General features: G+C 44.9%; 1 protein-coding gene across 1 annotated transcript in view; it reads right to left on the reverse strand.

Moving 5' to 3' along the window:
* The window catches only part of LOC109885031 (calcium-activated potassium channel subunit beta-4-like), an 82,879-nt gene extending 68,674 nt beyond the window's left edge, over window positions 1–14,205 (reverse strand). Inside the window, exon 1 of the mRNA XM_031820128.1 lies at window positions 13,129–14,205. Coding sequence (XP_031675988.1) covers window positions 13,129–13,464 — 336 coding nt within the window. The 5' untranslated portion in view covers window positions 13,465–14,205. The remainder of the gene's footprint in view (window positions 1–13,128) is intronic.
* Between the last annotated feature and the right edge of the window lie 1,013 nt (window positions 14,206–15,218).

Consider the following 15,218-nt stretch of genomic DNA (forward strand, 5'->3'; position numbering starts at 1 on the left):
AGGCTACAGTATGGTCTTGAATCCATCTGTAGCCTATAGTCCAAGGTGTGTGGAGACACATATTGTAGGCTACAGTATGGTCTTGAATCCATCTGTAGCCTATAGTCCAAGATGTGTGGAGACACATATTGTCGGCTACAGTAGGAGGAGGAAATTATAGTCCTAAAATTGCTTTCCAGTTTTACTGACTCACTCCCTGTTGATGGCTGATGCGCTCGTGCCAAAAGCCTCTCTGTCTCTTATTTTGTAAGTACAGCAGATTAATGTGTTGGTAGCCTACAGCAGAGAGTCTTCTCTTTTCAGCAGGAGCCATCTGCTTTCCAACCTGTGTTTTCCCTCGATTGTATTTGAAATATTGAGAAAGGCCTGTTTGGTCTGCATGCTGTTTGTTCACTGACAGATTTGCCGCTCGTTCCCGACAGTAGACTATTACATGTTATCGGGCTACAATCCACAGCTAGACTATTCCTTGTTATCGGGCTACAATCCACAGCTAGACTATTCCTTGTTATCGGGCTACAATCAACAGCTAGGCTATTCCTTGTTATCGGGCTACAATCCACAGCTAGACTATTCCTTGTTATCGTGCTACAATCCACAGCTAGGCTATTCCTTGTTATCGAGCTACAATCAACAGCTAGGCTATTCCTTGTTATCGAGCTACAATCAACAGCTAGGCTATTCCTTGTTATCGCGCTACAATCCACAGCTAGGCTATTCCTTGTTATCGGGCTACAATCAACAGCTAGACTATTCCTTGTTATCGGGCTACAATCAACAGCTAGGCTATTCCTTGTTATTGGGCTACAATCCACAGCTAGACTATTCCTTGTTATCGGGCTACAATCCACAGCTAAGCTATTCCTTGTTATCGGGCTACAATCAACAGCTAGGCTATTCCTTGTTATCGGGCTACAATCAACAGCTAGGCTATTCCTTGTTATCGGGCTACAATCAACAGCTAGGCTATTCCTTTATGTTGGGCTACAATCCACAGCTAGGCTATTCCTTGTTATTGGGCTACAATCCACAGCTAGGCTATTCCTTTATGTTGGGCTACAATCCACAGCTAGGCTATTCCTTTATGTTGGGCTACAATCCACAGCTAGGCTATTCCTTCTTAATGGGCTTACAATCCACAGCTAGGCTATTCCTTTATGTTGGGCTACAATCCACAGCTAGGAAATGTAAAATAAATCAGATCAAATATCATCTGTGTCTTAATTATAGGCCTTCTGGTGGTGTAGTATTCTGGATGATTTCATTTCTTTCTGAACAGACAGCAGTACTTATATAACTTGGGCAAATGTATTTCAATGTATCAGGAGTGTTGCAGTTTCTCCAGAATCGTGCAGCTGTGATTCTATAAGGAAACAAATGATCAATTGCAACGCTGGAGAGATGAGAGTCGCAGGCTCATGTCTATCAGAGCAGAGAGGGAGAGAGATCGTAGAAAAGTGAATTCAATTTTAGTTATGTGAGAGAAAGATACAGGCACGATTCTCATACAGCCACCCGTTGGTCTCACACATACACAGTGGCGACCCGTCATTTTTTTATTTTTTTATTTGACCTTTATTTAACCAGGCAAGTCAGTTAAGAATAAATTCTTATTTACAATGACGGCCTGGGAACAGTGGGTTAACTGCCTGTTCAGGGGCAGAACGACAGATTTGTACCTTGTCAGCTCGGGGGTTTGAACTTGCAACCTTCCAGTTACTAGTCCAATGCTCTAACCACTAGGCAGGCCATTTGAATTAAATACATTTTGGGGGGGTCTTGCCTGTTCCGCATTTTATTTTGGTGTTAATATGTGTCACATATCAGTTTGTAAACAATGTATTAAAAAAAATATATATATATACAGTGCCTTGCGAAAGTATTCGGCCCCCTTGAACTTTGCGACCTTTTGCTACATTTCAGGCTTCAAACATAAAGATATAAAACTGTCTTTTTTGTGAAGAATCAACAACAAGTGGGACACAATCATGAAGTGGAACGACATTTATTGGATATTTCAAACTTTTTTAACAAATCAAAAACTGAAAAATTGGGCATGCAAAATTATTCAGCCCCTTTACTTTCAGTGCAGCAAACTCTCTCCAGAAGTTCAGTGAGGATCTCTGAATGATCCAATGTTGGCCTAAATGACTAATGATGATAAATACAATCCACCTGTGTGTAATCAAGTCTCCGTATAAATGCACCTGCACTGTGATAGTCTCAGAGGTCCGTTAAAAGCGCAGAGAGCATCATGAAGAACAAGGAACACACAAGGCAGGTCCGAGATACTGTTGTGAAGAAGTTTAAAGCCGGATTTGGATACAAAAAGATTTCCCAAGCTTTAAACATCCCAAGGAGCACTGTGCAAGCGATAATATTGAAATGGAAGGAGTATCAGACCACTGCAAATCTACCAAGACCTGGCCGTCCCTCTAAACTTTCAGCTCATACAAGGAGAAGACTGATCAGAAATGCAGCCAAGAGGCCCATGATCACTCTGGATGAACTGCAGAGATCTACAGCTGAGGTGGGAGACTCTGTCCATAGGACAACAATCAGTCGTATATTGCACAAATCTGGCCTTTATGGAAGAGTGGCAAGAAGAAAGCCATTTCTTAAAGATATCCATAAAAAGTGTCATTTAAAGTTTGCCACAAGCCACCTGGGAGACACACCAAACATGTGGAAGAAGGTGCTCTGGTCAGATGAAACCAAAATTGAACTTTTTGGCAACAATGCAAAACGTTATGTTTGGCGTAAAAGCAACACAGCTCATCACCCTGAACACATCATCCCCACTGTCAAACATGGTGGTGGCAGCATCATGGATTGGGCCTGCTTTTCTTCAGCAGGGACAGGGAAGATGGTTAAAATTGATGGGAAGATGGATGGAGCCAAATACAGGACCATTCTGGAAGAAAACCTGATGTAGTCTGCAAAAGACCTGAGACTGGGACGGAGATTTGTCTTCCGACAAGACAATGATCCAAAACATAAAGCAAAATCTACAATGGAATGGTTCAAAAATAAACATATCCAGGTGTTAGAATGGCCAAGTCAAAGTCCAGACCTGAATCCAATCGAGAATCTGTGGAAAGAACTGAAAACTGCTGTTCACAAATGCTCTCCATCCAACCTCACTGAGCTCGAGCTGTTTTGCAAGAAGGAATGGGAAAAAATGTCAGTATCTCGATGTGCAAAACTGATAGAGACATACCCCAAGCGACTTACAGCTGTAATCGCAGCAAAAGGTGGCGCTACAAAGTATTTTCTTAAGGGGGCTGAATAATTTTGCACGCCCAATTTTTCAGTTTTTGATTTGTTAAAAAAGTTTGAAATATCCAATAAATGTCGTTCCACTTCATGATTGTGTCCCACTTGTTGTTGATTCTTCACAGAAAAATACAGTTTTATATCTTTATGTTTGAAGCCTGAAATGTGGCAAAAGGTCGCAAAGTTCAAGGGGGCCGAATACTTTCGCAAGGCACTGTATATATATATATATAATTGGGTTCATAAAGCCGCATACAAACATGGTCTCTTTTTGCTTTCTTGAGTAAGGCAGCTCCAACATGCAGGTGTTTCAGCCCAGCTCAGTGCTTTCTGTGGTGGTGGGAAAGCCAGCAGAAAATATGGAACGTTGCACCGTGATTGGCTCAGTGTTCTGTCACTCATGGGGACACCTCGTCACCGCCAAGTCAAAAGGGTAGACCACGAAAATTCTATCCCCTTTGGTGCTGCCATAGAGTTACATTAGAAGTGCACATCCAAGAAGGCTCAAGGTCATTGGCCACAGATAAAATGACGTTAAATCACATATGTACAGTAGCTTTATTATCTACAGTACAGGTGGCCTTCTGCCTTTTGGTAGGCCATCATTGCAAATAAGAATTGGTTCTTAACTGACTTGCCTAGTTAAATAAAGATGAAATATATATATATATATATATAAAATCATACTTTCAAGTCTTATCTAGCTCATCATCATGAATCGAGTCAACAATCTACTGGCAAATCCTTCTTAATCATTGTCATATGAAGAGAAAGTATAGATAAAATCCCATGCTCATCGGCCATTGGACATAAACATTACACAACAATGAGTGGTTTGGAAGTAATCAGTGGCCACCTGCAAGCATTGCAAAGCAATCATTAGCCTGCTCTTCAGTGGAGTGGCTCTGTGGTCCCAAGTCTAAGATGAAGGGTCTCTTTTCCTAGTTTAAAATTATAAACATTCAACATTGGCCATGCTGTCAATGCAGCATGATTTGTGCCACACTCAACTCAACCGTTAACTCTGAACTGCAAAATCTAACTTTTAGTGAGTTCAAGACAACTGGGAACTCGGGAAAAATGAGCTACGACTGGGAAAATACGTTTTGAACGTTCATTCAACTCGGAATTGTAAATCCGGGAACTCTGGCCGCTTTCTGGAGCTACAACCCGAAGGTCACTGACGTCATCATGATTAATCTTTTCTTTATTTTCCAGTTCCCAGTTCCCAGTTCTTGAGTTCCCAGTTTGTCAACGAAGGACCACCGCACCACCTTCCTGTTCAAGTGAGCACAGCACAACAAGGTGAGTCCAAAAATGTATAGCATGCTGCTGCATAAATGATCTAATATATTAAGGAGATGTGTAGACTGTAGCTAAGAAATTAATATCTGGTGTATATTGTGTAGTAAGCTGTTAATAGCTCATGTGTCTCACCCTGATAATTTGGTCTATTTTCACCTCTTAATTTCACCTACTGTTCTGACTTGGTGGTGCACATGTAGCCTATAACCTGATTTAGAGAAATGTCATCATTGAATATTGTAAGAGCTTTCATTGTCTGCTTATATATGCCCCCTTTATTTATCCTACACTTCTGAGTTGGTGTACAGGGAGAACATTGTAAGAATGGCCCATGTTCTGAATTATGTCGCAGTACATTTCAAAAGTGCTGAACAAATAGTTATATTGACTACGTCTGTCCTAGCTCGCTCATTATAGTCTTAATCGAAATTACGAATTGCCTCATATCCACTTGTCGTCCCCTTATGCCACAGTTTGTACATCTCAGTTGTCATTAGAAACCACAGTTGTTTAAGCAAGTCAGCCATATCAGCTATGTTTTTTTAAAGGCAGTAAATGAGGCTGAAAGAACTGTTTCACTGCCAGACAAGGCTTCGCTCATATCCAGGTATAGTAGTGGTAAGGTGTTGGGACTCTGCTGATAACCAGGTGTAGTAGTGGTAAGGTGTTGGGACTCTGCTGATATCCAGGTGTATCAGTGGTAAGGTGTTGGGACTCTGCTGATATCCAGGTGTAGCAGTGGTAAGGTGTTGGGACTCTGCTGATATCCAGGTATAGTAGTGGTAAGGTGTTGGGACTCTGTTGATATCCAGGTATAGTAGTGGTAAGGTGTTGGGACTCTGTTGATATCCAGGTATAGCAGTGGTAAGGTGTTGGGACTCTGCTGATATCCAGGTATAGTAGTGGTAAGGTGTTGGGACTCTGTTGATATCCAGGTATAGCAGTGGTAAGGTGTTGGGACTCCACTGATATCCAGGTATAGTAGTGGTAAGGTGTTGGGACTCTGTTGATATCCAGGTATAGCAGTGGTAAGGTGTTGGGACTCTGCTGATATCCAGGTATAGTAGTGGTAAGGTGTTGGGACTCTGCTGATATCCAGGTATAGTAGTGGTAAGGTGTTGGGACTCTGCTGATATCCAGGTATAGTAGTGGTAAGGTGTTGGGACTCTGTTGATATCCAGGTATAGTAGTGGTAAGGTGTTGGGACTCTGTTGATATCCAGGTATAGTAGTGGTAAGGTGTTGGGACTCCACTGATATCCAGGTATAGTAGTGGTAAGGTGTTGGGACTCTGTTGATATCCAGGTATAGCAGTGGTAAGGTGTTGGGACTCTGCTGATATCCAGGTATAGTAGTGGTAAGGTGTTGGGACTCTGCTGATATCCAGGTATAGTAGTGGTAAGGTGTTGGGACTCTGCTGATATCCAGGTATAGTAGTGGTAAGGTGTTGGGACTCTGTTGATATCCAGGTATAGCAGTGGTAAGGGGTTGGGACTCTGCTGATATCCAGGTATAGTAGTGGTAAGGTGTTGGGACTCTGCTGATATCCAGGTATAGTAGTGGTAAGGTGTTGGGACTCTGCTGATATCCAGGTGTAGTAGTGGTAAGGTGTTGGGACTCTGCTGATATCCAGGTATAGCAGTGGTAAGGTGTTGGGTCTCTGCTGATATCCAGGTATAGTAGTGGTAAGGTGTTGGGACTCTGCTGATAACCAGGTGTAACAGTGGTAAGGTGTTGGGACTCTGCTGATAACCAGGTGTAGCAGTGGTAAGGTGTTGGGACTCTGTTGATATCCAGGTGTAGCAGTGGTAAGGTGTTGGGACTCTGTTGATATCCAGGTATAGTAGTGGTAAGGTGTTGGGACTCTGTTGATATCCAGGTGTAACAGTGGTAAGGTGTTGGGACTCTGCTGATATCCAGGTATAGCAGTGGTAAGGTGTTGGGACTCTGCTGATATCCAGGTATAGCAGTGGTAAGGTGTTGGGACTCTGCTGATATCCAGGTATAGTAGTGGTAAGGTGTTGGGACTCTGCTGATATCCAGGTATAGCAGTGGTAAGGTGTTGGGACTCTGCTGATATCCAGGTATAGTAGTGGTAAGGTGTTGGGACTCTGCTGATATCCAGGTATGGTAGTGGTAAGGTGTTGGGACTCTGCTGATATCCAGGTATAGTAGTGGTAAGGTATTGGGACTCTGCTGATATCCAGGTATAGCAGTGGTAAGGTGTTGGGACTCTGCTGATTTCCAGGTGTAACAGTGGTAAGGTGTTGGGACTCTGCTGATATCCAGGTATAGCAGTGGTAAGGTGTTGGGACTCTGCTGATATCCAGGTATAGCAGTGGTAAGGTGTTGGGACTCTGCTGATATCCAGGTATAGCAGTGGTAAGGTGTTGGGACTCTGCTGATATCCAGGTATAGTAGTGGTAAGGTGTTGGGACTCTGCTGATATCCAGGTATAGCAGTGGTAAGGTGTTGGGACTCTGCTGATATCCAGGTATAGCAGTGGTAAGGTGTTGGGACTCTGCTGATATCCAGGTATAGTAGTGGTAAGGTGTTGGGACTCTGCTGATAACCAGGTATAGCAGTGGTAAGGTGTTGGGACTCTGCTGATATCCAGGTATAGTAGTGGTAAGGTGTTGGGACTCTGCTGATATCCAGGTGTAACAGTGGTAAGGTGTTGGGACTCTGCTGATATCCAGGTATAGTAGTGGTAAGGTGTTGGGACTCTGCTGATATCCAGGTATAGCAGTGGTAAGGTGTTGGGACTCTGCTGATATCCAGGTATAGCAGTGGTAAGGTGTTGGGACTCTGCTGATATCCAGGTATGGTAGTGGTAAGGTGTTGGGACTCTGCTGATATCCAGGTATAGCAGTGGTAAGGTGTTGGGACTCTGCTGATATCCAGGTATAGCAGTGGTAAGGTGTTGGGACTCTGCTGATATCCAGGTATAGTAGTGGTAAGGTGTTGGGACTCTGCTGATATCCAGGTATAGCAGTGGTAAGGTGTTGGGACTCTGCTGATATCCAGGTATAGTAGTGGTAAGGTGTTGGGACTCTGCTGATATCCAGGTATAGCAGTGGTAAGGTGTTGGGACTGCTGTTGGGACAGCTTTAGTTTGTCACTGTTATAGTGCAATGAATGTATTGTTTAGTGTTGTGGCTTTGCTGGCATACATCCCACTTTTAGATTTTTCCCCACCAAGATTTATATGCTAAAATCGCCACTGCACATACAGTAGGTTACAGTGTTGTGCAAACCATAACCCCGACCCGACCCCAATCAACTCTTCAGAATATTAGGGCTGAAAATCTCATTTCTTCCATTACGTTTGTTTTTGGGGGCAGGAGAATTACAGGAAGAGGAAACTCTTTCTGGGGGAATTAAAGGGAGAGGAAACTCTTTCTGGGGGAATTAAAGGGAGAGGAAACTCTTTCTGGGGGGGAATTAAAGGGAGAGGAAACTCTTTCTGGGGGGGAATTAAAGGGAGAGGAAACTCTTTCTGGGGGGGAATTAAAGGGAGAGGAAACTCTTTCTGGGGGGGAATTAAAGGGAGAGGAAACTCTTTCTGGGGGAATTAAAGGGAGAGGAAACTCTTTCTGGGGGGGAATTAAAGGGAGAGGAAACTCTTTCTGGGGGAATTAAAGGGAGAGGAAACTCTTTCTGGGGGAATTAAAGGGAGAGGAAACTCTTTCTGGGGGAATTACAGGGAGAGGAAACTCTTTCTGGGGGGGAATTAAAGGGAGAGGAAACTCTTTCTGGGGGGGAATTAAAGGGAGAGGAAACTCTTTCTGGGGGGGAATTAAAGGGAGAGGAAACTCTTTCTGGGGGAATTAAAGGGAGAGGAAACTCTTTCTGGGGGAATTAAAGGGAGAGGAAACTCTTTCTGGGGGAATTAAAGGGAGAGGAAACTCTTTCTGGGGGATTAAAGGGAGAGGAAACTCTTTCTGGGGGAATTAAAGGGAGAGGAAACTCTTTCTGGGGGAATTAAAGGGAGAGGAAACTCTTTCTGGGGGAATTAAATGGAGAGGAAACTCTTTCTGGGGGAATTAAAGGGAGAGGAAACTCTTTCTGGGGGAATTAAAGGGAGAGGAAACTCTTTCTGGGGGAATTAAAGGGAGAGGAAACTCTTTCTGGGGGAATTAAAGGGAGAGGAAACTCGAAAGAACTTTGATCGCTTTAATTGGCTTTTTTTTTTTACATTTGCCAAAAGGGAACAATTATTTTTTCGTGCCACGAGAGTACCCAGATCCAGCTAAATAGGTTCCCGGAACAAAACAGTCCGTAACAGAGAGGTGGAATCTGACTCAAATAAACCACTGCTCTCTCCTCCCACGTGCCAATTCAAACCAATCAACCTCTTCTGTTCCTGGAACGCTCCGACCATCCAGACTAGAAACAGGATATATTAGTGACCATTATAATGAAGTCATTATAGAGCAGGACCCCTGGTGGGCCATTAGTAGAAGTAGCCTGTCAATAATGACACACACACACACACACACACACACACACACACACACACACACACACACACACACACACACACACACACACACACACACACACACACACACACACACACACAATCCGTTTTCTTTCATTTCCTTCCTCAGACAACCATACATAAGAATGGCTAGTTGGCACATTCTCCAGGATCTTTAAATTCATTACTTTGTTTTGGTGTTTCAACAGCTAAGGAAATCAATGACTGATCCAAAAAAAATCTGTGATTAATTTACAAGACTTTTGTAAATTCTGATCTTTTTTTTCACTAATTGGTCTTTTGACCAATCAGATCAGCTCTGAAAAAGATCGGATGTGAAAAGATCTGATGTGATTGGTCAAAAGACCAATTAGTGGGGAAAAAAGATCAGAATTGGGCTGCGTGTGTAAACACAGCCTTTTTGAAGCAGATGTTCCCTTTTCCACAAATCACTGAGGGATTCAGCGACAAAGTCAGTTGGTTTTGTCGCCGGGAACAAAGACACACACACACACACACACACCCCAATCAATAAAAACAGCTAAATCTAAGTGCAAGTCATACGTAAAAGTTGTACAACTTACAATCAACATGCAGGGTCAGGGATGATAACATTAAACATGGACTGTTGATGTATCCCAAATAGCACCCTATTCCCTATAGTGTGCACTATGTAGAGAACAGGGTTCCATTTTGAACATAGTCAATCCTCTCCTCAGACTCTACAGTTCCTCCAAGCCTGAGGAGCCCAAACTGCCAAGCTCTCTGACTGCAGTGATTGAGTCTACTAAACATGAACAGACAGACAGACTGACTACAACACAGTAACTAAAGTGAGTCATTGCCTGCTTACTGCCAACTCATTCAACCCCTGGTTCCTTTAGCCTGCTTACTGCCAACTCATTCAAACCCCTGGATTGTTTGGTAACTTACTGCCAACTCATTCAAACCCTGGTTCCTTTTGCCTGCTTACTGCCAAGTCATTCAACCCCTGGTTAATTTGGTAGCTTACTGCCAACTCATTCAACCCCTGGTTCCTTTGGTAGCTTACTGCCAACTCATTCAAACCCTGGTTCCTTTGGTAGCTTACTGCCAACTCATTCAACCCCTGGATTGTTTGGTAACTTACTGCCAACTCATTCAAACCCTGGTTCCTTTTGCCTGCTTACTGCCAAGTCATTCAACCCCTGGTTAATTTGGTAGCTTACTGCCAACTCATTCAACCCCTGGTTCCTATGGTAGCTTACTGCCAACTCATTCAACCCCTGGTTCCTTTGGTAGCTTACTGCCAAGTCATTCAACCCCTGGTTGGTTTGGTAGCTTACTGCCAACTCATTCAACCCCTGGTTCCTTTGGTAGCTTACTGCCAAGTCATTCAACCCCTGGATCCTTTGGTAGCTTACTGCCAAGTCATTCAACCCCTGGATTGTTTGGTAACTTACTGCCAAGTCATTCAACCCCTGGTTCCTTTGGTAGCTTACTGCCAACTCATTCAACCCCTGGTTCCTTTGGTAACTTACTGCCAAGTCATTCAACCCCTGGATTGTTTGGTAACTTACTGCCAAGTCATTCAACCCCTGGTTCCTTTGGTAGCTTACTGCCAACTCATTCAACCCCTGGTTCCTTTGGTAGCTTACTGCCAAGTCATTCAACCCCTGGTTCATTTTGTAGCTTACTGCCAAGTCATTCAACCCCTGGTTCATTTTGTAGCTTACTGCCAACTCATTCAACCCCTGGTTCATTTGGTAGCTTACTGCCAACTCATTCAACCCCTGGTTGGTTTGGTAGCTTACTGCCAACTCATTCAACCACTGGTTGGTTTGGTAACTTACTGCCAACTCATTCAACCCCTGGTTGGTTTGGTAACTTACTGCCAACTCATTCAACCCCTGGTTGGTTTGGTAACTTACTGCCAAGTCATTCAACCCCTGGTTGGTTTGGTAGCTTACTGCCAAGTCATTCAACCCCTGGTTGGTTTGGTAACTTACTGCCAACTCATTCAACCCCTGGTTGGTTTGGTAGCTTACTGCCAACTCATTCAACCCCTGGTTGGTTTGGTAACTTACTGCCAAGTCATTCAACCCCTGGTTGGTTTGGTAACTTACTGCCAAGTCATTCAACCCCTGGTTGGTTTGGTAACTTACTGCCAAGTCATTCAACCCCTGGTTGGTTTGGTAACTTACTGCCAAGTCATTCAACCCCTGGTTGGTTTGGTAACTTACTGCCAAGTCATTCAACCCCTGGTTGGTTTGGTAACCAGCCAAAGTCCTCACTTCTTTCCTCTCAGTGCCACTGTCTGCAGTCGTTCTAACCTCGTCCCCAGGCTCAGGCTCAGAGAGAGCAGGCTGGGATTACATTGGTCCTAAATGATACCTTATTACTTTTGGCCACCCTTTTCCCTTCGCACACTACTTTTAGTCACCCTATTCCCTTAGTGGACAAAAGTAGAGCACTACATGGGGAATAGGGTGCCACTTTAAATGCAGACACATGCGATCGTGCATCACTGTTCAAAGCTGTGCTCCTGTTGCCATAGAACCCAGTCAGTAAACATAGAGGCGTGTTAAAGACACAGGACGGAGGGATGCAGTGGTGTTACCATGGAGCTGGGGGGAGAGGAGTACCTGTGGTGTAGCGGGTGAGAGGTCTGTTCTAGACAGCAGGGAGGAGGGAGGGGAGGGGGGGTGAGGAGGGGACAGAGGAGAGGAGGGGACGGAGGAGAGGGGGGGATGTAGGAGAGGAGGGGACGGAGGAGAGGAGGGGACGGAGGAGAGGAGGGGACGGAGGAGAGGAGGGGACAGAGGAGAGGGAGGGACGGAGGAGAGGAGGGGACAGAGGAGAGGAGGGGACGGAGGAGAGGAGGGGATGTAGGAGAGGAGGGGACGGAGGAGAGGAGGGGGTGTAGGAGAGGAGGGGACAGGGGAGAGGACGGAGGAGAGGGAGGAGGAGAGGAGAAGGAGGGGGAGGATGAGGAGGGAATGGAGGAGAGGAGGGGAAAGAGGAGGGGCAGGAAGACAGGAAGAGTTGAATGCCCTACAGTACCCCCTCAAAGGTATAAACACACTATCTACAGAAGAACACAAGATGAGAAGGTTGGATTTCAACCCTTCTGAAGTCAGCTAGAAATAACTGATAATGATGATGATGATGACCACAGAGAATTTGAAGAAATTCTCAAAAGGACCAAGACATTCCCGATTTGTAGTCTGAAAAGTAATATCACACACAATGGGACTAGAGAGTTTAATGGACCAACTGAAAAGAAAAGAGACCTTCACTCACACAGGCGTTTGGGCTTTCTGTCCCAAAGGGAGTCATTTAGTCTTCTCTGTTCCTCTTCATCAGAGTAGAGGTTCTCTTTGTGAGTGATGATGAGGCTATGTCTCTAGAATAGACTTGGACAGGTGTAGATCCCCTCACACTTGCTGTAAAGTGACTTTTATGAAAGTTAAACTCATTATTTACGTCTGTGATTTTTTTTCCATATATTTGGAATAGAAAATAGCAAGAATGTTATTTCGTCTTTAGAATACAAAAAGTGTGTTTACATTAACATGGTTTTTAAAAAAACAGGCAACTATTAACATAATATCGATCTAGCTCATGTCAATAAACTGAGACTGGGAACTTTTCCAGCCAGACACTTTGCCTTGCTACTGTATCGATCGTTCACAGCTTTGCATTCAGTAACTGCAACACTGAGTCGACTATAAAGTCTAGAACGCTCCTTCACAGCTTTGCATTCAGTAACTGCAACACTGAGTCGACTATAAAGTCTAGAACGCTCCTTCACAGCTTTGCATTCAGTAACTGCAACACTGAGTCGACTATAAAGTCTAGAACGCTCCTTCACAGCTTTGCATTCAGTAACTGCAACACTGAGTCGACTATAAAGTCTAGAACGCTCCTTCACAGCTTTGCATTCAGTAACTGCAACACTGAGTCGACTATAAAGTCTAGAACGCTCCTTCACAGCTTTGCATTCAGTAACTGCAACACTGAGTCGACTATAAAGTCTAGAACGCTCCTTCACAGTGTTCTCGTTCTACAGTTGTAGTCATTTACCTTTGGGTTCAGCACCAGTTGCTGTTCATCAAAGTGCAGCAGAGCCACGGAGTTCGATTCGGAATTATTGACGAATATCTGCAGACACGGATACAGCGAGGTCCCCTTGCAGTCCGCCCCGCACGTGAACACGCACTCGAACATCTCCTCCGGTCTGAGCACGGACACCACCGTGCAGTTGGCCGGTTTGCTCTGCATGCTCTGTAGAGTTGGACTGAGCCAGCAGAACCCGAGGATAAAGAGGGACAGGATGCCACAGACGATGAGGAACAGTCCTAGTCGGATACTCTTATCCTCCGCCTCCGAGTACTCGTATGACACCCTCATTTTCGCCATTATGCTCCTCTTCGGTCTGAAAAGAGCTCGAAAGTGACGGAGAGGAGAGCTGGAGAGGGGCTTCTCTCTCTCTCTCTCTCTGCGCTGTGTTGCCCCAAACACTGGCAGCCTCTAGGAAAACGTCCCTCTCACTCAACCGGCCTCCGCGCCCTCCCTTCTGTATGGAGAACTTTGCGAAAGCGGAGCAGCTGCCGTCCAGCCTGTGCCTGCCCCCCTCCTCCCCTCGCTCTTATGCGCGTGATATCTACTTCATATCACAACGGTCCGTGGAGATGTGGATTTTTCTGAAAGGCTGGACGTTGCATCTGGGATTAGGTTCGGAGTGAATGCCCCTCCCTTGACTGGCGATCAGATGATGCGCTGCAGCGGTCCCTCGCCGTCCCTGGCTCCGACATCCATCACTTCGCTGTGGACAAACTGGTCTACTGTTGCCCCTTTAGAGATGGAGCCCGCTTTCTCTGCTCACGGTGCCGAGAGGTCTGAGGACCAGCCTATATAGCCCGAGGCGAGGAGCTTTCTAGAGTTAAAAATAGGTCTCTTCTGCTGACAGCAATGTTACCAACTTCATTACGCTGATTGGATGGTATTGTTTTGATGCATCACTACAGGGTGCACCTGTTGACAGACTAGGCTAGTTACTGTTAAAACATTCAATAACACAAATAATGACCTACGTCATTAAGCTTTAGGACACATGATAACTTGGCTTGGCATACAAAAACAAAGCTTATAGTTGACCAATCAAAAAGCAAGCATTATGCCATGCGAGTTTTAACGTAATCAGCAGTGCCCGCCAACGATTACGGTGGTGTACGGCGCTCCGTGGCGCGCACGTGGCAGAAAAGCCTAAAGCTAGTCTGCATCTGTTCACTTCCTAGATGTACAGAATCATTTTGGGGCTTTCTTGAAAAGCACATAGAAACATACACACACACACATAAACACAGGCACATAGCGTTGTATCGTAAGGGCCATTAACCAGTGATAATTCCATTCACTGCATCTTTATAAAGACCCCTTTACTGTCTGACATTGTTTTGTTTTTTTTGGAACCTGCTTGTCAACTCTGATTTGTATCTTTTAATGGAAAATGACAAATGTTTAGCAAGTGTAGTGTTGAATAATAATGGAAACTGTTTTCATAAAAGTAATGACTATTTTATATTAATTAAGGATTTCTAGATGATGCTGACATTTAGATGCCTCCTCCCCAGGCTCAGTTGCAGGGTCAGCATCTTAACCTCCTCCCCAGGCTCAGCATCTTAACCTCCTCCCCAGGCTCAGCATCTTAACCTCCTCCCCAGGCTCAGCATCATAACCTCCTCCCCAGGCTCAGCATCATAACCTCCTCCCCAGGCTCAGCATCTTAACCTCCTCCCCAGGCTCAGCATCTTAACCTCCTCCCCAGGCTCAGCATCATAACCTCCTCCCCAGGCTCAGCATCTTAACCTCCTCCCCAGGCTCAGCATCTTAACCTCCTTCCCAGGCTCAGAATCTTAACCTCCTTCCCAGGCTCAGCATCTTAACCTCCTCCCCAGGCTCAGAATCTTAACCTCTACCCCAGGCTCAGCATCTTAACCTCCTTCCCAGGCTCAGAAACTTAACCTCCTTCCCAGGCTCAGCATCTTAACCTCCTCCCAAGGCCCAGTGACTGGCCTAGCCAGTGGTGGGGGGGGGGGGGGGTGCATGCCAGCAAAACCACAACACAACACTAAATAATTCATTAATTGCACTATAACAGTGACAAACAGTGC

The sequence above is a fragment of the Oncorhynchus kisutch genome, unplaced genomic scaffold, assembly GCF_002021735.2.
Source record: "Oncorhynchus kisutch isolate 150728-3 unplaced genomic scaffold, Okis_V2 scaffold3051, whole genome shotgun sequence".
In the NCBI taxonomy this organism is placed as follows: Eukaryota; Metazoa; Chordata; class Actinopteri; order Salmoniformes; family Salmonidae; genus Oncorhynchus; species Oncorhynchus kisutch.